The sequence below is a fragment of the Borostomias antarcticus genome (genome assembly GCF_949987555.1).
Source record: "Borostomias antarcticus genome assembly, chromosome: 16".
Taxonomy (NCBI): Eukaryota; Metazoa; Chordata; class Actinopteri; order Stomiiformes; family Stomiidae; genus Borostomias; species Borostomias antarcticus.
In genome coordinates, this window is record NC_140249.1 from 6,671,964 (window position 1) to 6,696,454 (window position 24,491).

The 24,491-nt window shown below is 43.8% G+C and overlaps 1 protein-coding gene across 1 annotated transcript; it reads right to left on the reverse strand.

Annotated features, from left to right (window-relative positions):
• Positions 1 to 3,448: 3,448 nt before the first annotated feature.
• tas1r3 (taste receptor, type 1, member 3) lies at positions 3,449 to 24,303 on the reverse strand (the record flags this gene model as incomplete). The annotated part of the gene is made up of 11 exons (XM_084451066.1): positions 3,449 to 4,027; positions 4,347 to 4,717; positions 5,141 to 5,261; positions 5,482 to 5,685; positions 5,792 to 6,205; positions 6,393 to 6,749; positions 7,170 to 7,470; positions 8,416 to 8,620; positions 22,426 to 22,554; positions 23,061 to 23,279; positions 24,249 to 24,303. 11 exons carry the CDS (start codon positions 24,301 to 24,303, stop codon positions 3,449 to 3,451), a joined length of 2,955 nt encoding a protein of 984 aa, XP_084307192.1.
• Positions 24,304 to 24,491: the final 188 nt, after the last annotated feature.

Here is a 24,491-nt window from a genome sequence, read left to right on the forward strand (position 1 = left end):
CCGTCCCCCCCCCCTCCGCCCGCCTCTCCTTCTCTCCCTCTCTCTCTCTCCCCCCATATCTCCGTCTCCTCCCTCTCTCTCTTGTTGCTATTGAGAAAGGTTAGGAATCCAGGGAGGTATAGCCTATTGCTGGTCTTAATTTACAGATTTAAATGAAATTTAATTTAATCTCGAGGTTAGCAAACTCAGAGTTTCACTAAACCCACTTTCTGGAATAGCCTACTCCCCAGGACATCATCGGATAAAACATGACTTTATATTTAATTTCTTTAGGCTATCTGGACTGAACATCTATAGCTCGCATGACAAGGTCAGGCTACACAAGGAAGGCTATTTTCGTGACATCAGTGGAGTGACATTTAAGCATAGATGGGTGTTGTATAGCCTAGGCTTACTAAAGGTGAAATGGTGCACTAGGCTACAGTTGTTGTTGACAGTTTACAAGTTGAAGTGAGAAGTTGAAGAGGCCATAAGGCTACAATCAGCCCTTTAGTTACAAAACAATATTTTGTTCTGTTTGTTCTGTAGGGAGGAATAATGTCAGGGATAGGAGGGGATGGGAGGAGGATAATGGACACTGAGGTAGAGGATGACAATGGGACAGCTTCATAAGTGTTTATGTCCTACTGTAGATGACACAGAGCAACAGTTTTGTGTTTATGGCCTACTGTAGATGTGATCATCTTGCAATGTGTTTTTGATTGTTTCTTGAGTTACGGTATGCCATTAATGAGATGAGGCAGATCTACTGGCTCAGCACTGTGGCTACTTGTATCTGTATTCTATTCTACTCTCTCCCTCTGTCTCTTTATCTATCTCTCTCTCTATTCTATTCGTTCTCTCTCTCTCTCTCTCTCTCTCTCTCTCTCTCTCTCGCTGTGTCTCAGTTCAATGCAATTCAAAGAGGTTCATTGGCATAAGAAACATGTTTACATTGCCAAAGCAAGTGTACATTTTAAAGATACTGTATAAAACTAATGTACAGTGTTCAAGAATGTGCAAATACCTGTAGTTGGAGTACAAAGTAAAAGGATAGTAAATATTAGTTGCATTTACAGTGGTTTTTGTGTTGCATTTGCATGCTGCTGTGAGTGTGCATGTGGATGTGCTTTTTCCCCCCAAAGATAAATGGCACCTTATAAGGCTGGAATGGCATTTTGCACCGTCCCATCTCGTCCCTGCAACCTGTCCAATGTTGTCTCCATATTATGCACCATGCCAGAAAACAAATATATTCCTATAGAATACACATGTATTGTATGTATATCGACAAACAACCATATCTGTTAGGGGACAATATAAAGCAAATTCTTATTCTCATTCTCAGGCTCACAGGATATTTAAAATCCTTACCGAAACGAAACACAATTGTGTTGCATCATGCACATTAAGGAGAATCTTAACAGATGCTCTCTGGAATTTCCAACATGCACACACTACAAGATTTGAAAATAACGGCTCATCACTACAGGATATTATTGTGCCCGAAGGAGCAAGTCAGCAACAAACCACTGGTCTCATCTGTAAAGTAGAGAGGTAATAATATAAATATCAAAGAGTTTGATATTATCAGGCGGCCTGTGAGCCGATTGGGAGGTATAAGATTGGATCAGTAAATCCCTCATGTTACAAGATAATCTGGGCCGAACATCAGTACTAACCAACATTCCAGACCAGGTTTCTCCTCCAATTGTCTCTCTGTAGCACATTGGGTGCAGGATAAATAGTGAGGGAGACCAAACAAGAGAGGGAGATGAGAGAGACAAGACAGAATGAGATGCGAGGGAGAAAGACATAACGACAGACAGGTAATTGAGAACTCATCGTCTCCCTTGCCTCTGGATCAGTTATAATCTATAGTTTGAGTGTTAGAATCTGTAGTTCTTAATTATAGGCTAGCATGTGTTAATTTAATCCATAGAGTGGTGAGGTGATCTCACCATTTTGTAGGCTAGCATGTCATTGTGGGGTGTAATTCAAAATTAAATGAAATTATTGTGTAGCCTACTGTACACACAATGGCTGTCCAAAAAAGTTGACTTAACTCTTTAGCGCTATAGTGCCAGGGCAGTGGTCTTGGCTTCTTTTTTTTCAGTTGAAAAGAGTTTGGCACTTTTTGGCTAAAATAACACCAAAATGGCTGTCCTTTTCCTTTATACCAGAGTCTAAAAGTACAGTATGAGGATGTGGAAATATATTTCAGAACTAATTATATGCAAATGTTAAATCAAGTTGATGCTTTGAACGCTCACAAATTGCATTGCCAATGAATATTAGGTTAGAAAATACGATTTCATACAACTTTTGGTATAAGCCATGCTCACTTCCGGTTCCTATCCGGATACAGATAATTTTGTTGGTTGAACAGATACAGATAATGATGTCTCGGTGCATCCCTAGTCAGTAGGACACCTGCTGTGTGGGTAGCAGGAGAGAGTTTTCTTATCTCTCAATCACTGTCCGTTGATTTTATCCACTTAGACATTCAACAACTACACATGCTGATCAAACAGGTGTCAGTGTATCGCTCGTCAGTATCGCTTCCTCTTGCAACTTGCCAAAACTGGGATCAAACCCTCTGATTTGCAAACACACATGTCCACCTCTCATAAACACCTCTACTATGATACTGAAAAACTAGCACTTTGATGGTGCGAGTGGGCGGTATTTATACAGAGGAGTGAGTTTAACCAATTCAATTACACTGACGAAATGCATTCATGGATGGAGGTCTGTTCTCTCTGGGGCACCCTTAGTATTGCAGCATCATAATATGTCAAATATGAAATTAAATTAAATTAATTTTTTAAATTTTTATTTCTAACATGATTTCTACAAATAATAATCAAATAACAAACAAATATGTTTACATGATTTCATTGTTTTAAAAGGAGTAGGATGAAGCCTATGCTTACAGTATCGTGCCCTATCTCTATCCTTCATTTCCAAGTGAGTCTTTTATTTTTTATTTTTTTTTACTAGTTTGGTTACATGATGGAGAATATCCACATTACCAGTAATTCTTCACTAAATCAACAAAAAATAAATAATAATAGTAAACATCATCATCCACAGTATAATACAACAGAAAACAACTTAGAATCCGGAAGATTGACCCCAGTCACCTTCCCTTTCCTATCTTTGATAGCCATCAAATATGGGGCAACAGACAAGTCGTAGAAGGACATATGACCTCTCAGTCTGATTGGGGAAACACATTACATAAACACATTATCTCACAGTCAAAAGTAGAATAAATATATCAGATGACAAAGACTTCCAAGCATCAACTGTACTGGACTTTGTTTAGTCTGGCAGTCATGCATTCAAGGTTCACAATCCTACTGTTCATACAAATATCCAATGTTGAAGAATTGTCTTTTTTGCAGACTTGAAACCAGCAAACAACATTTTCCATTGGGCAACCCTTAGATCAAGATCAGAGTCGTCACTGAGCATGCTGCTGCTCATCCTGTGGAATGGGTGGGGCACCCTCGAGGAACGTACGGAAGTGGTCTGAGGTATTGAGATCAGGTTTCTTAATCAGCAGGTGACACTTCGGGAGGTAGTAGGCGCCCACCAGGCCCATGTTACTCAGTAGGCTGACGGCCATATGTGCCAAAGACTGGTGCTTGTCCGACAAACCTGTGTAGATGGGGATGAAGACCACCCAAACCACACAGTAGATAAGGGTGGCGAAGGTGATGTCCCTGGCCAGGTTGTACTGCCTGACAGGCTTCACCGCCATGAACGTGCACATGAAGGATATGAGAGCCAGGAGGGCGTTGAAGCCTTGCATCAGGCCAAAGCCTAAGATGGGCTTAATTGGGCATGCCAGGAACTTCCTTACAAATTCCACCTTCATTCGGGCCAGATATTGGGATAAAGAAGGCCCCTCCTGTACAAACCAGCCACAGATCCCAGCCTGCACCCCACAGCAGGCCAGCACCAGGAACCAATGGCCAACGCCACTCATCGTGCCCAGGTGAGAGGAGGCTTGCTTGGGGAACTCTGTCACATACACTATCTGTGTGAAAAGTGGTTTATAGTAAGGGACAGAGAATTAGATGTTTAACATGTTTTTTGACATTTGTATTACCCATAATGTGACTGCAGTGGACATTGAACCGGGGCCTCCTACATTAAAGATGTGTGCAAACTCACAAACCAAAGTCTAGTCATTGCAAGCCTAAGTGCGGTCATCAAACCACCTCCGTTACGCTTATTCATCCCACAGTTCACTGGACTATTGTAATTTGACATTTGCAAAATGCTATTTACTTTATTTATTTATATTCAACAATTGTTCAAGGCACCACAGAGATGATGTCCACTTCAGTTCTCACCTGCAGAGAGATGGCCAGGATGGTTGCCAGGGTGACAGTGTGGAAGACGGAGGTGACGGGCAGCCGCAAGCGGCACACCGTGTCCCCGGGCCTCCCCAGGAACAGAGCCAGGCTGAGGCAGCCCCCCACCAGGCCCAGCAAGGCCAGGCCCCCCAGGGCCCCGCCTGAGGCGTTCACCACAGGGGTGTCGCGGTGCTGGACGAACAGGACCCCCACTGCCCCCTGGCACCCCAGCAGCAGGACCCCAGCGAACAGCAGGACCAGGGACCCGGGCTGGCCCCAGGTCAGATATTCATAGATAGGCTTGGAGCAGTTGGTGCTGCGAACCAAGGACCACTCACCCGGAGGGCACTTTGCACACTGTATATAGTCTATGAGTTAGGAGGGAGGGAAGGGGACAGAGAGATGGGTTAAGGCTAATTTATACTTCGTGAGACAACCCCTGTGAGACACATTTTTTGGCTCAATGAGGTAATTTGGAAGGTCTCATAGGCTGTGAGCCACTCGGCTTGTACCTCCTAAAATTTCTAACGGCTCACACCGCGTCATATATGTCTCACAGCTTTGATTGGTTGACTGGAATGCGAATACACAATGACAAAACAATTTCAAAGATATACAGTATGAGACATGAGCCATGAGCCGTCTAATGAAGTATAAACTAGGCTTTAGAATGATGGCGCTGCATGGCACTCACTCACTCACTCACTCACTCACTCACTCACTCACTCACTCACTCACTCACTCACTCACTCACTCACTCACTCACTCACTCACTCACTGTTTAAACCTACTGGTGCTCTTTTGGATGGTGCCAGGCAGGCAGTCAATGCAGTCAAAGCAACAGGAGTGGAAGCCCTTGACTCTGCGCACCTGGCCTTCTGCACAGTCTTGAGAACAGGTTGAGGTGGGCACCTGAACGTAAGGCACAGCAGGTACAGTAATTTCAGCACTTATTCATTTCTCTAAATGAATTTAACTTTTCATATGTACACTCATGACCCTCCACTACATTTCAGGTAAGATTTCCATTTATGTAGGTTACTGATAATAGCAGTGAGATATTTGTTTATATAATGAACCGGGATGTACTTTATATATTTTAATGAGGAGGCTACCAGATAGAGGAGGTTACCTCAGAATTCTTTGTGTGCCATTGTACGAGGCTCCTGTTGATGGACAGAGTCTTATAGAAGCTGCCTACTTCTTTGAAATCCAAAGACTTGTTCACCCAGACCCACTGCATTATGTTGTATCCTCGGTTTGGATTTCCCTCGCTGTCATATTCAAAATGAGTTTCATTCAAGTTGAAAGAGATGCCCTTCAGCACCTCCAACAGCTGCAAGGGAAGGTTTTTGTATTTCACATTTAGTATAATTTGCCATTGATTAAATACAGCTCATATTAATGTATCTCTTTTGTAGCCACATTGAAAGGGACTTTACCTGCCAAGGATATATTTTGCTTTGAGTGTCCCACTTGCACTTGGTGGCACTACATTCAAGCATATTGTGAAGTGCCTGAGCGACACTGTAGATGGCAGCATACACCCCAAAAGCAACCCTTTTCACCTGGGGTGCGGTGACCAGGCTCAGGTTGGCCGGGGACAGGTTAAAGCACTCTGGGCAAGGGGCGTTTGTGAAATGGTGGTGGGATGGAGGGGGCCGCGTGGGCCACTCCGCGCTGAGCCTGGACAAGAGCTCCCGGGTGTAGTTGATGAACAGGTTTAGGTTCTCAGTCATGTATGTGAAGCCCAGGATGGTGCCAACTGTGTGGATGTTTGGCATGTCGGCGAGAAGGGTGCTCAGGGACCAGCCTGCGCTGGCTATCCAAACAAGTGTCAGGTTCTTCTTGATCACCTGAAGACAGAGCAGCAGACTCAATTTTGGTCATACTGTAGGCATTAAAAAATTGAAAATGTTTATTGTTGATGTTGTTTTGTTAGCTGGGAATTACAAGTACGGTGGCACCGAACCCTCAGGCATTACAGTACATTCTGACCGGCACGCCCCTTCCAAGTCAGAATAGACAGTTATTCCCACTGACCTCTGTGAAGAAGGTTTGCGCTGGATGAGCGGCGGCGAAGACCACCACCACGCCCACGTTGGTCTCCACAATGCGATCCAGGATCCGGTTGACCATCGGCTTTGGGTCACCGTAGACGGGGATCAGTCCCTCGTACGCCACACAGATGGACATGCTCGCCGCCATGGTGGAGAACTGCCGCTGTCCCTGGCGTCCGTACCCGTCCGCGCTGCCCACCACCGCCACCCAGTTCCAGTTGAAAATGCCGAGTAGGCGCACGATGGCCTCCGCCTGCAACTTGTCACTGGGCACCGTGCGCAGGAAGGATGGGTACAGGGATTTGTCGCTGAATCTTTCACTGGTGGCCAGGTAGCTGATCTACAAACATGTGAGAACATCACTCACCTCTTCAAGAAGTACTACCAGGATCCTTCGTCTTAAAGCATCTATTGAAATAATTTATTAATTGAGGTATATTTATATTTTGCTACTCATGCACTTTCGCTTTAACACTAGATTATGCTCTTAGTCACTTTTTAGAAAGGAGATGCACTTCTGAGTAGTAGTACACTGACTACCTACAGTACTTTAAATGCAATTATTGTAAGTCGTTTTGGATAAAAGCGTCTGCTAAATGACTATAATGTAATGTTGAAGGACAGAAATATTTTTTAAGATACATCTTATTTTCAGCAAATTTATATTCCAAACAATAATAGACAATGACAATTTCACAACTTCATCATGTTGATGTACACAGAGATCCATTGAAACAGATTGTTCTGTGACAAACCTGACCTGTGGCATGAGGAAGAATCCAAGGAGTTTCCCAATAACCGACACCATATCAGTGCTGGACGGCCCGATCACAGCCACCACTCGTGTCTCATAGTCCGTGTAGTTGCACCTGATGGCCAGCCGCCTGCTGGACCCCTCGGTGAGGAAGAGGAGGGTGGGCTTCATTATGACTGCAGTCTGTATGCAGTCATCATATATCTCGTATCCCAACTTGATGCCTGGGAGTAGAGTTTGGTTGGCGTTGATCTCGTCCACCGCAAATTTCATCACCAGGGCCAAACCAAGGCCTTGATTGAGGATCCTGCCAGAATGGACAAGTACAGGGAAGGAGTTATCTTCATGGTCAAAGACAGAGAGTCACGAAACGAGAAAACATGCTATACCTCTTGTGATTTGAAGTATTAGAGTATGCAAATTCTAGCACTGACTGCTGGTGGCACTCATTCTTATTGAAGGTACAGTCAGATCACTTCCTGATAAATAAACTACCTACCTGACTACAGTGTAGGTAGGGAAGGAAGGAAGGAAGGAAGGAAGGAAGGAAGGAAGGAAGGAAGGAAGGAAGGAAGGAAGGAAGGAAGGAAGGAAGGAAGGAAGGAAGGAAGGAAGGAAGGATGGATGGATGGAAGGATAGGAAATCCACTGTTTTATCATACAGCAATTGACACATCCACAGGTCTGCAGAAAGCAGGGATCAGAAACATACACACAATGTGGTCAGCCGATGAAATTTGATCTCTGCCTTTGACCCATCCATCCAAGCCATGAGCAGTGGGCAGCTTTCAGCTCCCAATGACCAAGTCCAAGTGCTCAGTCCAAATCCTGCACCGGACTGTAGAGCGATCTGTTCTTCTGCATGTTTTTATAATGGGGTTCTAGGGAGTATACCCTTGTGAATACAGGGAGAACATGCAATCTCCACTCAGAAAGGTCCGGAAGATACCCCACCTGAGTACCTGATAACACTGGGGAGAACATCTCCAGTGCCGGCATCGTCCCAAGCGGGAAACGAACCCAGGACCTTCTTTTTGTGAGGCGACAGTGCTAAGTACTGTGCCATCGTGCCACCCAAATGTTTTAATGTAACAAGTTGTTGACATGATGACCCTGTGTGGCTCAATGGAACCGAGTGACAGTCCAGCAGCACATGATAGGCTATCTGTACCGTGACTTAAATGATGATTTAATTCGGTGGGGGACAGTTAACAGTATTTTGTGATTTGGCCGTTTTCCATTCCATCCTAACCTGTCACAGCTTATGTCGTCAGGCTCTTCTCTCTGGCTCAGATTGCTGGTGAGCTCGTGGATGGGGAACAGCCCTCCCAGCAGAATGTCCCCCGACATGTTGAAAAGGTCTGTAGAGATGTTCTGGAACCAGGCGGGCAAACTGTGACTAAAGCCTGGTGCAAACAGCCAGCACAGGACCAGCAGTGGTGTGGCAGCCATGCTAGCTGGAGGACAGAGAAACAAAGGGACATACAGTACAGAGGTTGTGCTGGGAGGCTCAGTCAGTGACAGCATCGCACACTAACAATGTCCAGGTGTAGAGTTCAAGCTATATACAGTATATGCGTACATTGTACTATTGTAACGATTCGTGAACAAAACATTTAATTAAGTAACAGTGCTGCTTTCGGGTCAGAACTTTGTATCTCCAAAATGGTAAGTTTTCAGAATGTTGAAAAGAACATTCCAATTTCTGTTTTTGAACATAAAATTACATATGATGAGCTGTTTAGAATACCAGTACATTAACTGTAGTTGGTCCCAGGGCTGGGAGGTGTTCAGGGGTTGTAAAGGGTAGTCCCAGCTTTCAATTAGGATAAAACAAATAAAATAACAAAAAATGGATATACAGTAAGGTTTTGACCCGACAGCAGCGATAGCATTTGAGAAACACAGCAAGTATCTACAGAAAAAGAAAATGAGAAGCATTAAGACTAGTTAAGGCAAAACAGTCTAGTTAAGGCAAAACAGTTAAACCATTCTGTCCCTGGTCTATGAGAACCCTGATGCAGACTCACTTGTAGAGGAAACTTAGCAAAAGCTTGGAGAGCTGCTCGGTGCCTTGTGTTGTTGCCCAGGAGGTCGGCTGAGTGAGTGGAGCTCTACCTGTGGAGAGTGAGTTTTTACTTAGACCTCCTGTTTGCTAAGTGCCAGACTAGATGCACTGTATTGCCCCAGGTGTGCTTTCAGCCCCGCACACGTGACGAGCAGTGAAATTGTGTGGTGAACATGAACATGTTTGGAAATTACACATTTGTACAGAAATGACACATTTACACAGTCTCTGAGTGGCTCCATTAATGGAACAATGACGCCAAGAAGGATTCTGGCGATTAAATACAGAATGTGTGCAAAATAAACATACAGGGTTTCTTTGTGATCTGCATTGTGTTCGATTCATGCGTGCCAGGTGTTGTTGTTGTTTTCCTGTCATTTGCTTGTGGTTTCCTGTCATTTCCTTGTGGTTTGGCATCCTCCAGGCCTCCAATGTGTAGCTCCTGTGTGATTTGACTTGGCATAGTGTTGATTTGTATAGTGAAGTTCCTGAGTTGTGAACGTGTGTACTGGGTGTGCCGCTGCGGTTCCTTCATGATGTCATGTCATGTTCAGGGAAATTCTGTGGGGATTTCATGTTTCACCAGCCTCACTAATACTGACATTAGTAGTCTCATTTCCTCTGTTGGTCCTGTAAGTCGGCATATCATTTCAGTTCTTTTAAGTTCAGTAAAAGGTTTAGGTTAAGTTAGCAGAAGTATTTGTAACACTAGGATAGGACTGTACTTGTTTTTCACGTCCCAGTGTCTGTTGCCTCGAGACCGATAGGCCTGTTAATGGAACTTGGTGGAGGGGTGTAGCATGGGCCAAAGAAGAACCCATTACATGTTGAAGTAGATCCTAATCCACAAATTAAAACAAAACTTTGAGCGAAGCCAGCTCCCCGTGTGGAGGGCGATAAAGACACAGGGTTTGGACTGGGGGGTGCGAGGGGAGAGCCTGGAGTGCACCGGACCGCTCCCCGCCGGCTGCGACCCAATGGGTGTGCCACAGAGCCGCTGAAACATGGCCACTCATTCACCTCCATTCATTTGTTAGACTTGGGCTCAAGAGCGAAAAATTCACCCCATTCATTGTAAAGGGGGGGTGAAATGGCCATATTTCAGTGTGGGAAGGTCACAGAGAGACGGGGTTTGGACTGGGATAAAGCTCTCGACCTAACACACGCAGCAATACCAAACATGACATGCGCGCACAGAGCCAACACAGAGCTTTGAGCAAAACCAGCATCGCATGTGGGGGCACTAGATACATGGGGTTCGGACTGATGGGGTGCGGTGGGAGAGCCTGGAGTGCACGGAACCCCCCAGCCAGGTCCGATCCAAAGCGGACGCCACAGAGCTGCCCACACACAGCAGCCCATTCACCTCCATTCATTTTTTTTTCTCCCGACTTTGGCGGCTCAGGAGCGAGGAAACATACAGTACAAACCTGCTGTGTGGGTAGTCAGGGAATCACTGCTGTGTACATAGGAAAGCGTGGGTAGGAAACCTAAGACTAATCAATCAAAATCCAATGTGAAGCAGCAGACAGGGATTTGGTAGTGAAGTCACGAGGGAACACACAGCGAGGGAACACAGGGTGTTTGTCAAAGCAGATGGATGTAAACTGATAGCACCCATGAGCATGCTCAGAATAGACATAGGCTACACACAGGGAAGTGATGGAACTTACCACAAACACACACACACACACACATTCGCTCACACACACACACATTCGCTCACACACACATTCGCTCACACACACACACACACACACACACACACACACACACACACACACACAGACATTGTAGACTCACAACAAGCTTCCCAGTAGCAGAAAGGCTAACACATCATGCCTAATGCCTCTCTCCGAATGTGGCAGAACGTGGACAAGAGAGAAGAGAAATGGAGGACCAGGTCTCCAGTGGCCCTGGACCCTGCTCAGCCTCCCGCTCTGCTACTAAACAGATGTGACATGATGCCACACTCAAGTGCTTACAGTGGTGATATTCACTGTTCATGTAGTAACTGACATCCAGTCTTATCTTCATAGACATATGACACGTACAGGTTGGTGTCCTCCCCCAGTGTTCGTTGACAGGGCCCCGTTGCTAGGCTTTGACAACACACATCGTCATTCCATATTGTGATGCTTAAGCAATAATACACGAGAAGCCGTGCTATTTGAATATCGGTATGACTGTGTTGTGAGAGCTTAACTATTCAAAAACTCAAATGTGCTGTGCTCAGCCTTCCAGCATCACAAAATAGTTTGCCCCAATGTTTATTGTTGCTAAGCAACCTCAGACGATTGTTCAGCATAGCAGCAACAGCTAGCTAACCTTAGCAGCTAACTCACTATTTTATAGGAAATAAGGTTAGACCATTAATATTCTTAGATTTAGAATTAAATTCTAGAACATTAACGTTCGATTCTTGTGTTTCTTTCATAGAAAAAACAACAACAACTGACAAGTTTTAATTAAAGGATTAGTTTGTTGTCATGTACAGGACATGCCCGTGTGACAAGGATTCTGTTGCCATGAGCCACAGAACTGTGATCCAGATAATTATGTCAGTGTCAGTAGCTAAAAGCTGCTGTACAACAGCTGATCATCCTGCAGAAAAATAAGGAAAATACATTAGATTAATAAAAGATGAAATTTGCAGTGCATTATTGGGCTTCACTTGTAAGAGTTGTTTCATTGGAACTCTCATATGTCTTTAATTTCTTCCGACATGACATTAGGCTATGTAATGAGCTCTGAACTCAGAAATAATGGCATAAAATGGTCCAAGTAATCAGTAGTAGTTGTTGTTTGAGCCATCGGTAGCTTGATGACTGTAGAGTGTTATTTAACAACCTCATTACTGTATATAGAGAGTAAGACCAAGATTTGGTCCATAATGATTGTCAGTGAAAAAGTAATGAACCTCATTCATTCATTCATTCATTCATTCGTTCATTCGTTCATTCATTCATTCATTCATTCATTCATTCATTCATTCATTAATTTCCCAATAAGGGATGAGAGAGGATCATGAAACCATAATAAGGATGTCCTTCCATCCTAACCTTCCAATCACATTAGATATTTTAATAAAACCATAGCAGTGTTTCATTCAGCCAGCTCCTGAACTCCCTCTGGGCTTGGTTTGAATTATTTATTGCAAAACATCACAACTCATATTGAGGAGGGACTGATGGAGACTGATAGAAGACCGATAGTAGACTGATATACAACTCATAGATAAACTGATAGAAGACTGATAGACGTCTGACTGATAGAATTCTATTCTACAGCTAATAAGCACACAGCATTCTTTGCATGAGTGCATGAGAACATGCTGTATGGGTTGCATGTGTAATCTTTACATACCAACACCTTTGCATGGTGTGCATGAGAACATATGAATGCATTTTGCCCTCAAAATGCAAACATCCTTGCAAAATATATGTGATTTGAGAGGCAAGAATGAGATGAGCGTGTGTTTATGTGTGTGTAACTTTTTTTCATCCCTATCATCTGCCTCCTCTCTGACACAATACAGTGTCTAGTCTTTAATCAAAAAGTTAAGTCACATTGAGGTTTTCACCTAATTTTCAAGTGCGTTGAGTTGACAAATAAACACATATACTAAGCAATAAACAACAATAAATAAAACATTGTAAACATAATTAACATCATGCAATAGCTAAGTAAGTTAAATAAAACAGTTGCATGCGAGACACAATAGCCCATGATTAGAGCCCTAAAAGGACCATAAGCAGGTAACATCTCCAATTTAAACATGTTTTGTAATTGATTACATAATCTAGGAGCTAGAGCTGCAAAGGCAGACATACCCTGGTCTGTATTGCTAGATCTAGTAGAATATGTATTACTGTTTGGAATCAACATTGAGCTAATATATGGGGGTAGTTTTCCTGTAAGAGCTTTGAAAATAAACATACAGGTGTTTATTTTGTCTAAAGAAAGTTATCTTAAACAAGTATTTACAACTGCTGGTTAATTCCAGTGAGTTGCCACGCTGTATCATACTATCATCTATACTATACTCCCTATCTTCTCATGTTTTGACAGAGACACGTAATGGTGTGACACATTTGTTTGCCCTTCAGCGCCTGTCATTAATTAAACACTTTGCATGATCAACACTGCAGTATAGCTTGTCTCTGGCCAGAAATAACCTCTATGCTTTTTCCGAATCACTTGAAGGGATTCTTCAAGTAATTTTCTTCATCGGTTTGACATTCTTTAGAGAAGGACGCTCCAGAACAGTTAAAAAGTTTTCCTATCCCTTAAAAAAAAGTCCTCAACTGTTTTTGCATTCTGAAGAACATGATGTAGGATGTTTCTGAGCCAACTTGCCCCGTCTTATCACACTAACCATGCCTTCTGTTGGGAAAATATCCCATTGAAACTATTGCTGTTGGATATGAATGGCCTCTCCTTCTGTAAACCTGAATTGTGTGATTGTAACTGTAACGTGTTATTTATCTTACTATTTTCTAATTGTCGTATCTTACATGTGCAGGTCACATTCTGTGGAAAACTAAACCAGGAAGGTAAATACAGTCAGATCATGTCTCATGTCATGCAGTCAGATCATGTATTTTTTATTTGCATCTGAGTATCAGTCCTTGCTCTGAAACATATCTGTGGTCATCCATAAACATAAGATGATCAAAACAAAAACATGTCTCTCTTTACAAGCCAGTGGTCACTGGAGAGACAGCTTGTCCCTTGAGTCAGAGACAGATACTCCTGGGAGAAGGCTCACCTGTCCATCATTGTCAATTATGCCCCAAAGAAATGGAACACATTACCTATAGACTTCAGGGAAGCCAGCTTGCTAAATAATTTTAAAAGAAAGATGAGAATGTATCTGTCCACGTTAGATAGAACTAGCTCTCCTGATACAAGCCGAACACTCTTCTGCACTTGCTTTTTAAAGTGCAGCACTGATTAAATTATACTGAAGGAGACAAATACTTTGTGGATAGACAAAACTGACCACTCTAGGACATTAGCCTTATATGAGGTAAAAACACTCTTTGAGGAATAGGCGAAATGCTTAAATGTCTGTCGTGGCAAAAAGATGAAATAAGCTACTGTCGGCCTCATATAAGTGAAAACGCTATTCGAGAAATAGGCAAATTGCTACCATCTCCCTTGTGCGATTACTGATATGATTATGATTTTGTCCTTTCTTATTCCTGCACTTCTTTCTAAAATGTTGTATTTCACTTGATTTCTTCATTTTTATAACTTTATTTTATCTTATTTTTTTATTGGGTTGGGTTTTATCTTCTATCTTATTTTCCCTGTTTTTATGTTCATGATGTGAAGCAGCCTGCACATATAATTTCTTTGTTGTAAAGCACTTTGAGCGGCATTTTTTTGTATTAAAGGTGCTATAAAGTTTATTATTATTATTATTATTATTATTATTATTATTATTATTATTAACATAGACCCTGAAGTCTCCATTCGACACCCTCCTCTTCTTAAACTGTACCGTCTGACTGCCATAAAGCATGAGCTTCCTTGTCTCTCCGCATCTCCACCTGCCAACATCCATCCAGAGTCACGCTGTCCCCTTCCGTCGCATGCCACCCATGACCTCGCCTTTCAACCCTCATCCTCCGCACTCGCTTACCGAACGTTACCCCGTCTTCCTCAGACCTCAGGCTGCTGACAGACTCTGATAGCCGAGGGCTGATGTGTGCACGGTGCGTCCCACAGCCACGTCAGCCCTGGGCCATGCATGGGGAGATAAGTGGCCCATGCAGAACGTCACAGGACATCTATGTAAACGCTGGAGGGAAGTCACAACAGGCAGGAGAACGGCCGAAGCAGACGATGAGCTCAGGGGCTGTCGTAGGACAGTTTGAAAACGTTTTGTGAGAAGGTGAGAAGTTCAGTGTTAGATCAGTGAAATCAATGCTCAGTAGAAGCTTCTCCTCGGCTCACTTTGTTTCTCACAGAGACTCAACATATGGAACACAGACAGCAACCTTACTGCACATATGTGAGTTGGATGATTCAAGTTTTGAATGACACGTTTGATTATCGTGATTATCCAGCTTTACAGGGATGACACCCTAGAGGAACAGAGCCATTGTAAACACAGAGAAGGCAGTTTTAGTTGGAAAGGGAATGTGTGTGCGTCTGTCAACCTCAGGAGGACAGCACTACTTTAGCTTTTCAATCACGTTGCCCCAGGCTCAAACACAGATGATTGCACAAGGGAATTTGGAGGATGTGTGTGTGTGTATGTGTGGGTGTGCGTGTGTGTAGGTGTGCGTGTGTGTGTGTTGGGGCAGAGGTAGTGCAGGTAACTGAGGGCATGAGGCTGAGTCTCGCTCAGTTATGTTGCTCAGTAGATTTCCCCACGGACCAACTCCCCACCGTGCCCACACACGCACACACACATACACACACACTTTCTGCCCAACCCCTGCTCATTTCATTCCATTTGTTGGGGCTGGGAGCTTAAGTCGACCCATTTCTTCTTTAGAGACGGCATTCTCGCAAGCTGAGGACGGTTAGAAAATGGAAGCACATTAGGAAACCTGAATATAATTTGATCATTTTAACCTGCAAGCACGCACTTTGACTTAATTTACATTTAGCAGAGCATGGAGAGACTCTCAGTAAGGTCTAATGAATGAAATCAGCAGGGACTGTTTCAGACTGTGTGACACAGAACACTCTCCCGAATGAGAACGCGTGCAGAAGGTACCTGCAGATAGAACACAGCAAAGCTTTTAACCAAAGTCATAGGAAGTCTCCACACGTACAATACCTATAAAACATCCATATAAAATAATAGTAAGGCTCACATTTCACTTTGGTTTATGAGAGGTGGTAAACTGTGAGTTTTATACACCATTGCGCATTATATTGCTCTTCACAAGCCACAGATATATGAGCTATGTTAAAATGTGGATATGTGGATATATGGATAGTGTTAAAATGTGTATTTCCCAGTGGTGAGTTGGGGGGCAGTTGAGGGCAGCGTTGACCCTGTAAACAAGACTGATACTTTACAGTCCAACAGAGGACAAACCAGCCGTTTATTAACAGCTTTAAGGGTCACCACGGCAACAGATGTGTAACCTTCAGCATGTTTGGACGGCCTCCAATCACACCTCTTCTTTCTTTGTGTGTCCGCCCACCCCCCTCCGAGTGCCAGTGTGATTAATGTACCAGCCTGCCAGTTAGCTTTGTTTCTGGTGTGAATGAATTATGGAAACTCCAGAGCTGATGTTGTGAGGAAGTAACTGAGGCCAATAACAAGACATTGTCAGGAACTTAATCTCATCTGGATGCAAATGTATTCCAGTTTGCCAACTAATTTATTCAGCTGAACGCAAGTTTTCTCCCTGAGGAGAGGAACAGTAGCCTCGTGAGACCATCCTGATTTTGCGAGCTTACATTTTGTTTTTCTCGCAAATCAATATCTCTCCATAGAGATCCGTTTGGGCCAGCTCAGAAGATGATTTCACCAATCAGCGTTGGTTCTGAGGAGTTTGAAATACAAACAGCCACACAGGGCGGGTTGATGACAGCTAGGAGCGGTTGAAGTTAGCGCATCATAGACCTTTTCAGATTGTTTTTTCAGATGGTTAATCCAATCACCTGCCTACTTTGAAAGTACCTGCCCTGTTCCAAACAGTTTCCAACGGAGAGTTCCCAGATGGTTACACAAAGCAAACCATCTGGCGCATAAGGTTAGAGGAACAGGGAAAGAGGGGACTTTTTTTTTCTGGAATGTGAGATGGAGATTCAGTGTGACCTGTGTCGGGCTGTGTAATTGGAATGTGAGACGTGTAGAGCTGTGTAATTGCTTCATATTTAATACGTTGAACATGAGGTGGGTGGGAGGCTGCCACAGACGAAGCGAACAATTGCGTGCTCCGTGCTGGGCTTCCTGCTTGTATCTTTGCCGGGCTGTTTCTGATATGCACTTTTTGTGTTTGCTGCACCGGAGCATGAAATGTGTCACTAAATGAGTGTGGCCAAGCACCTCAGAAACCATCCCTGTCACATGGTCTGGTGGTGCATGTGGTCGGAGAGGAAACGCATGTAAGAGCCAAAGTACATCATTTTCCACTGGGCAAATCTCAATGTCATCTGAGGTGACTTTAGGCTACTGCTTTAACCTAAAAAAAGAATCATGTTCAACTACTTTGGTCTCAGTTCAATGTTCTTTTCTCAGACTGTATTATGGGTTCTTTTATGTTGTTGCCAGAATCTCTGATATATGAATCTCACTACTGAAATATTGATTTTGTTTCTTTACTTGCCGTAATCTGGATGGGGACAGTGATTGGATCAGTGTGTGGCTTTGTTTGGAGTGGGACTCGTTTGGAATCTTGTTGGCCAGATGAATGGTAAGTGGTCTCTAAAAGGCTGTCAGTGTTTATTAAAAGATGACATTATGAGAAGGTCACCAATGCTGTCGTGTGCCCCCCCCCCTCCTCCTCTCAATCCCTCCACCTCCTCCCTCCTTTGCCTCGGGCCGCCAGCGGTACACAAGGTCAGGGCGGCGGAGACGGATGGGTGCCAACGCCACCCACAGCAGCTACCACACTCAGCTCAGCTCCCACGCCTCTGACATTTCAAATAAAGTCCCTTAGATGGACATCAGCCTGACCAGCATGGTGATGGAAGACCATGTGACTGTAGAAATGGTGACTACTGTGGGGACAGGGTGGGGTATTGTGGTTCTTTTCATTAGATCTCATTTGGTGTGAGAATGAGGTGAGTGAAGTGGATGGTGATTAGGCCTACGGGGCTATTAGATGTGAAAAGGTCCATTTTTTGGCAGTTTTGTTGTTCTTTGAACAGTGAACATTTTTTGTGCTTTCCATTTCTACTTGTTTATTTGTATTTGTATCCTGTTAACATACTACTGTACATGTAGACTGCAGTATCTGTGGTATTTACTCAAGTTTGGGTTGCTGTGGGCTGCCATGCAGAAAGGTGGGCTTCCATTCACTTAAAGCTCTAAACTTAACTTCACCTCTGAGATAAACAGAGTTGCAGGGATATCTACTGTACATTGCCATACAGGAATACCTACTGTACAATTTCCTTAATGTTACTATTACTTTATGTTACATTTTACTCAAGGGGCTCAGTTAACACATGCCTCAAGGTGTGAATCTCCTGACACCCAGCTCCTAACTTGCTCATTCTCTGTCAGCCGTGAGCCCTAGTCAGGCTGGGGCTCTGACTCCTGGGTAACTTCCTTCCTGCTCCTGTGAGATCAGAGCACACGCTGACCCAGTTTCTCTGGGCTTGTACTCTCAAACCTCTCTGGACAGAAGCACTCTCAAATTGGGCAGTGCCGTTCCTTGTAGAGGAAGCTCAAGGATGGTGATAACTTGTCATGCAATAGGTGTTAGTGTCAGGGTTAGGGCTGGCTGACCGGCTAGCTCAACCAGTTCAGCATCAACATCACCAGCTCCATGTTGGCCATTGGTACCCATATCATGTACCTGAGAAATACATTTGTTTTATTTATGGTATGTTATATTATGTTATGGTAAAGATGCATATAAACTCACTGTGATTCTAACTCATACGTCATAACCTATGAGTAGGTCTCATCCATCATACTGTTCATGTTTCATCAATTCAACCCTTCACTCATAGTTTTCAAGCTACAGTATATGGTTTTATTTTGTGCTCGATTGCAAAATTGCCTGATTTCAACAGTTTGAGATTCTGCTATTGCCTGCTGTCTCACTAGAGGTCAGCAGCTGACTGATTTTGCTGAGATGATTTTACGAGCTTACAGGCTTCTGATCTGATCTCTGATCTCAGAGAAGTGAAGGGGAGGACTATATGTATTTATTCATCACACTGTCGCCTTATTGGATATGGCAGTCGAGTATGTTGATCTCAGAAATAAGATCTGAAATGTTTGCTGGACTTTTAAACCAGAAAACATAAACTTTTGCCCAGCCACACTGACAAGATAACGTACAGTATTAATAACTTGTGTCATTTGTATACAATATTGTATACAGTCAGCGCTGAAAACTGTTCAAGTTCGATGAACGGTCTTGAAAATATCAGATACCGAACACAGACAATAGAAGGACAATTCATGATCAAGCAGAGGAATAGTACATCACACCCCTCAAAGACATTGACTAGACACAAAGAGACATTGAAGTCTCTGACACTGAATGTTTCCCAAAACCTGGACTGAGAATACCGTCTTGGATCCCTCGGAAACCCATCAAGACGTAAAAGTGATGGATCTAAACCAGCAGCCGTCTGCAGAGGGCAGTGTGCTACTGTGCACTACAACACGGCGTGCACTACAATCTCTTCACTAAGCGCCCGTTCTCTAAAGCCTCTCTCTCTCTGTCCCCCTCTCCTTTTGAACACAGACACATCTTCAGGGCTGTGAAATCTCTCTGGCGTTTCTTTTAAAGAAGACATCCTCGCTGATCCTCTGTGCTCATCCTGTCTCCGTCTGCCCCCCCCGCAAAAAATGGGTCACTGTAAACAAACGGCAGAACAAGCAGCTCTGAGAGAGAGACTGGAAACTCCACATGGAGACAGATAGAGGCTGTGACAGAGGCAGGTAGAGGCTGTGAGGTAGAGGCAGGTAGAGGCTGTGACAGAGGAAGGCAGAGGCTGTGAGGTAGAGGCAGGTAGAGGCTGTGACACAGGCAGGTAGAGGCTGTGAGGTAGAGGCAGGTAGAGGCTGTGACAGAGGCAGGCAGAGGCTGTGAGATAGAGGCAGGTAGAGGCTGTGACAGAGGAAGGTACAGTAGAGGCTGTGAGGTAGAGGCAGGTAGAGGCTGTGACACAGGAAGGTAGAGGCTGTGAGGTAGAGGCAGGTAGAGGCTGTGACACAGGAAGGTAGAGGCTGTGAGGTAGAGGCTGTGACACAGGAAGGTAGAGTCTGTGACAGAGGACGGCAGAGGCTGTGAGGTAGAGCAACGTAGAGGCTGTAACAGAGGCAAGTAGAGGCTGTGAGGTAGAGGCGGGTAGAGGCTTTGACAGAGGAAGGTAGAGGCTGTAACAGAGGAAGGTAGAGGCTGTGAGGTAGAGGAAGGTAGAGGCTGTAACAGAGGCAAGTAGAGGCTGTGAGGGAGAGGAAGGTAGAGTCTGCGACAGAGACAAGTAGTGGCATTGACAGAGGCAGGTAGAGGCTGTGATAGAGGCTGTGGCAGTCTGTGACCTCATGACAATAATGGCTCTCAGCCAAGTGTGCCATAACCGTGGTGTGGGCAGTCTTTTGATGAGGTTAATGAAGATCTCCAGTCCACCTTGAGGTTCAACTGTCCATCCAGCCCCAATGGCCAATCGATGGTTGGCTGATTATTAAGTATTGAACTCCAGTTGTATAAGTACTGTGTTATGCCGGGTGCAGACTAGAGGATTTTAAGCCTGATTTTAGCTCTGATTCACCCCTCCCGACAATCGGGGGGGGGGGGGGGGTGTTTCCCGAATCAAGGCTTGTCGGAACCGATTTTCTGGCCAAATGATCCTCTAGTGTGAGGTGTTTACCGACCCATCTTAACGTTCCCTACTGATCGGAGTCTCTCCGATTTTGAATCGTAAATATCAAACATGTTTGATATTTATCCTTGGGACAGCGATGGAATGCTGAGCGGAAACCCACAATAGCCAATGACATCGCATTTCCCTGTATGAATCGCCACTCTGAAATCATGTAGTGTGAGGTTCTGCGTCTTCTGAATTGTGCAGCGCGCGTTCTTACGATTAAAATATAAAAAAATCGGTTAAGATGATCGTTATGTCTGTGGTCTCCCACGTTTATAAAATCGGTTAAGATTTGAAAATCCTCTAGTCTGCACCCGGTATTAGTCTGCTGAACTAAAGCCTATATGGGCATTGAACTTCTTCTTGAGGTCTCAGTATAGTTACCTCATGCCCAGGTCAGCGAACTCCACCAGGAGACACCTTCTTTCAAACTTAGAATTAGGTGCATGCTGGAGTGAACAAGCGACTAGAACAGTCATTGACTAGTAGCATAATTATCCTATCTGAGTAATAAAAACCTGTCTATATCTACTTTAAGAAACAGTACCAACTTTACGAAACAGTAATCACATTTGTGGATACAATCAGTTATGATCAGAAAAACAAAAAGTCAGGAAAATAGGAGTTTAGGTGGAACAGTCAAGTTTGGTTGTAGTGTGTGTGATCATGCAAAGATAAGAATAACATAGTATAAGAGTAACATTGTAATGTATTTCATTTATTCCAATGCATGTCGCTGATTTCGTAACACTGAAAGGCTACATGCCAGAGCACCAGCCAATCACTCATCCAATGTGTGTGTACAAAACAGCTGAGGCATAGTTCAAGAGTTCAAGAGATTTTATTTTGCTACAGTATATGCAACAAGTACAGGTAGCTTACTGTACATTGTAATTCTAGGTCCTTTTCCCCTTCTCTTCTGCACAGCTGGTTATCGGTTCCTAAGTTCCTGACTGAACAATGTGAAACATGAACTTTACAATATAAATGTGAATAATATATTAACCTAGACCTAAAGTAAAGCCTATATGAATATGAATATACTACAGTTGAATAATGTAATATTAGCCTGAACATAGAAATTACTAATACAAGGGCTGTGCAATAAAATTGATACAGCAATACTGTACATCGCAATATTTTTTTCCGCAATACTGTATTGATTTTCCGCTGCACTGTATCGATATATTTAAAAAATGTAGCACAAGGAAAATATACAGAACAAGACGGGGAATATACATATACATATATATATATATATATATATATATATATATACAGTAGATATTATATCCTTCATATTAAATGAAGGATATAATTCAATCATATATACATTATTCATGATTTAAATGGATTTAAAATGTCCTTCCATTCCCTCTGCCCTCAGGATCACCTCCAGGGAGCGGGGGATGGACTTCTATTTTCAGCTCTATTTTTACATTTTCAGTAAATTATGTTGAGTATCGCAATGTATCGCAACATGTATTGTATCATATCGCACTGTATTGTGATACAATTGTATGGTGACCCATGTATCGTTATACATATCATATTGTGAGGTCCTTGCCAATACCCAGCCCTACTAATACAACAAAGTACAGTAGTTGTTATCGACACCCAGTTTTTCAGCCAAAGAATCCCTTATGACAGCACTCTTGAACACACCAAGCATCGCTGCGTCCTTACTGAGCGTGAGCTTAACGATGGCCGACACGGTCTCTGGAGGCGTTCGCTGTGTCCTGGGTATGCTGTGTGACTGCTCATCCATGGTGCCCTTATCCTTCAGCAAAGTACCTGAGATAGACAGAAAAGCATCAATATTGGACAAATATACATCTTTATGAGCAACGAATATAAATAAATAAAGAAACGGCACTTCAGTATTTCACACCAGCACAACGGGATCTCTGGAGGCGGGTATGGCAGGCCCCCTTCTTCAGCAAAATCGCTAAAATTCGGCTAAAATGTTGTCTGCCTGCTGGTTCATGGACTATGTACCCTTCAAGACAGGACCAAATGGCTCATAAAGATCTTAGGGAACACATTTTATGTCCATATTTTAGGAATATACTGGAAATATTGTTTTCGGGTGATATTACAGACAAAATTAGAGACACAGGACTAGCAGCTCATTGTAGCTATGTGTTAACACATGCTTCAGAGAGAACAATATGACTGAAGTATCTGCACACCCAGCACACAAAGACTGATTTACTCTAAGTGAACTGGTATGTTTGGGCCCCTAGGATCCACAGTGCCTGCAGGTTCTGGTGGGTTTGGGCCCCTAGGATCCAAAGTGCCTGCAGGTTCTGGTGGGTGTGGGCCCTTGAGGTTCACAGTGTCTGCAGGTTCTGGTGGGTTTGGGCCCTTGAGGTTCACAGTGCCTATAGGTTCTGGTGGGTTTGGGCCCCTAGGCTCCACAGTGCCTGCAGGTTCTGGTGGGTTTGGGCCCCTGAGGTTCACAGTGCCTGCAGGTTCTGGTGGGTTTGGGCCCTTGAGGTTCACAGTGCCTGCAGGTTCTGGTGGGTTTGGGCCCCTGAGGTTCACAGTTGTCAGGGAAAAATCATTCTCAGAAAGAAAGAAAACAGCCTTTAGCCTTGATTCTCAAATGCATAAAATTAGGATTTTAATCAGTCTCTGCAGAGGGGAAAAGTTTTGCAATAATGACTAAAAAGTTGTCAGTGAAAGGTTTGCCTGAAAAATAATGATCAAACGGAGCAATGCTCAGCCAGTACAACAGTGTTGTGTTAGTGGATACACCACTAAATATAAATTTCTACTGTAGCATGTAAATCAGATGCAGAGTAGACAAGACCATCTGGTAAAACAGGATCGCCCCCTGTGGCGTTGGTGTTTGCCTCCAACTAAATTATCTCATACTGCAAGGCCATCTTCCCTCAGTATCATGCTGAGAGAGATTCCTGCGCTCAGATCTACGCTGTTTTCTTCGTTCGATTGATAAATGAGGGCCAGTTCACAGCGTCTGCAACTTTTTCTCTTTGCCTCAGGTCTACAACTCCTAATTGTTTGGTCAGAAAATCCCATCCTCCTCCTCTGCTCCCAGTGATACATTACTCACTAACTGAGGGGTAAGCTGAAAACCTACAGATCCCACGCATGCCGCTAACTACTATACAATCGACTTCCTTTCAAATATATACTAATTCGGTGGGACCCATGCCCCCGCCCCCCCCCATTGCTCTCTGTAAAGTGCATTGTGTTGCCTCTGTGTATGAAATGCGCTATACAAATAAAGTTTGATTTGATTCCGCCCGGGGACCAAGTCCATGTGCTCAGTTGGGAGACCAAGTACAAGTGCTCAGTCCAGGTCTGGGAACAGACTGAAGAGCGTCTGTTCTTCTGCATGTTTTTCATATTGGGTTATAGGGAGGAAACCCTTGCGAACACGGGGAGAACATGCAAACTCCGCACAGAAAGGCCCAGAGACCTTACTGTGAGTCGACAGTACAAGGTACTGCACATCTCACCATGCCACACGTGAGTGATTTTGGGGTTCAGTGTTTTGCTCAAGGGGTTCAGCATCTTGCTCAAGGACACTTCGGCTGAGCGATTTTGGGGTTTAGTGTCGTGCTCAAGGACACTTCGGCACCCTCCGGAAGCTGTGATTGAACCGAGGACCTTGCAATCCCCAGCCGGCCGCTCTACCCCCTGAGCTAAGTGCCATTCCTTAATATAGTAGTTTAGTAGTCCTATAGTCCTAAAGTTTAGTA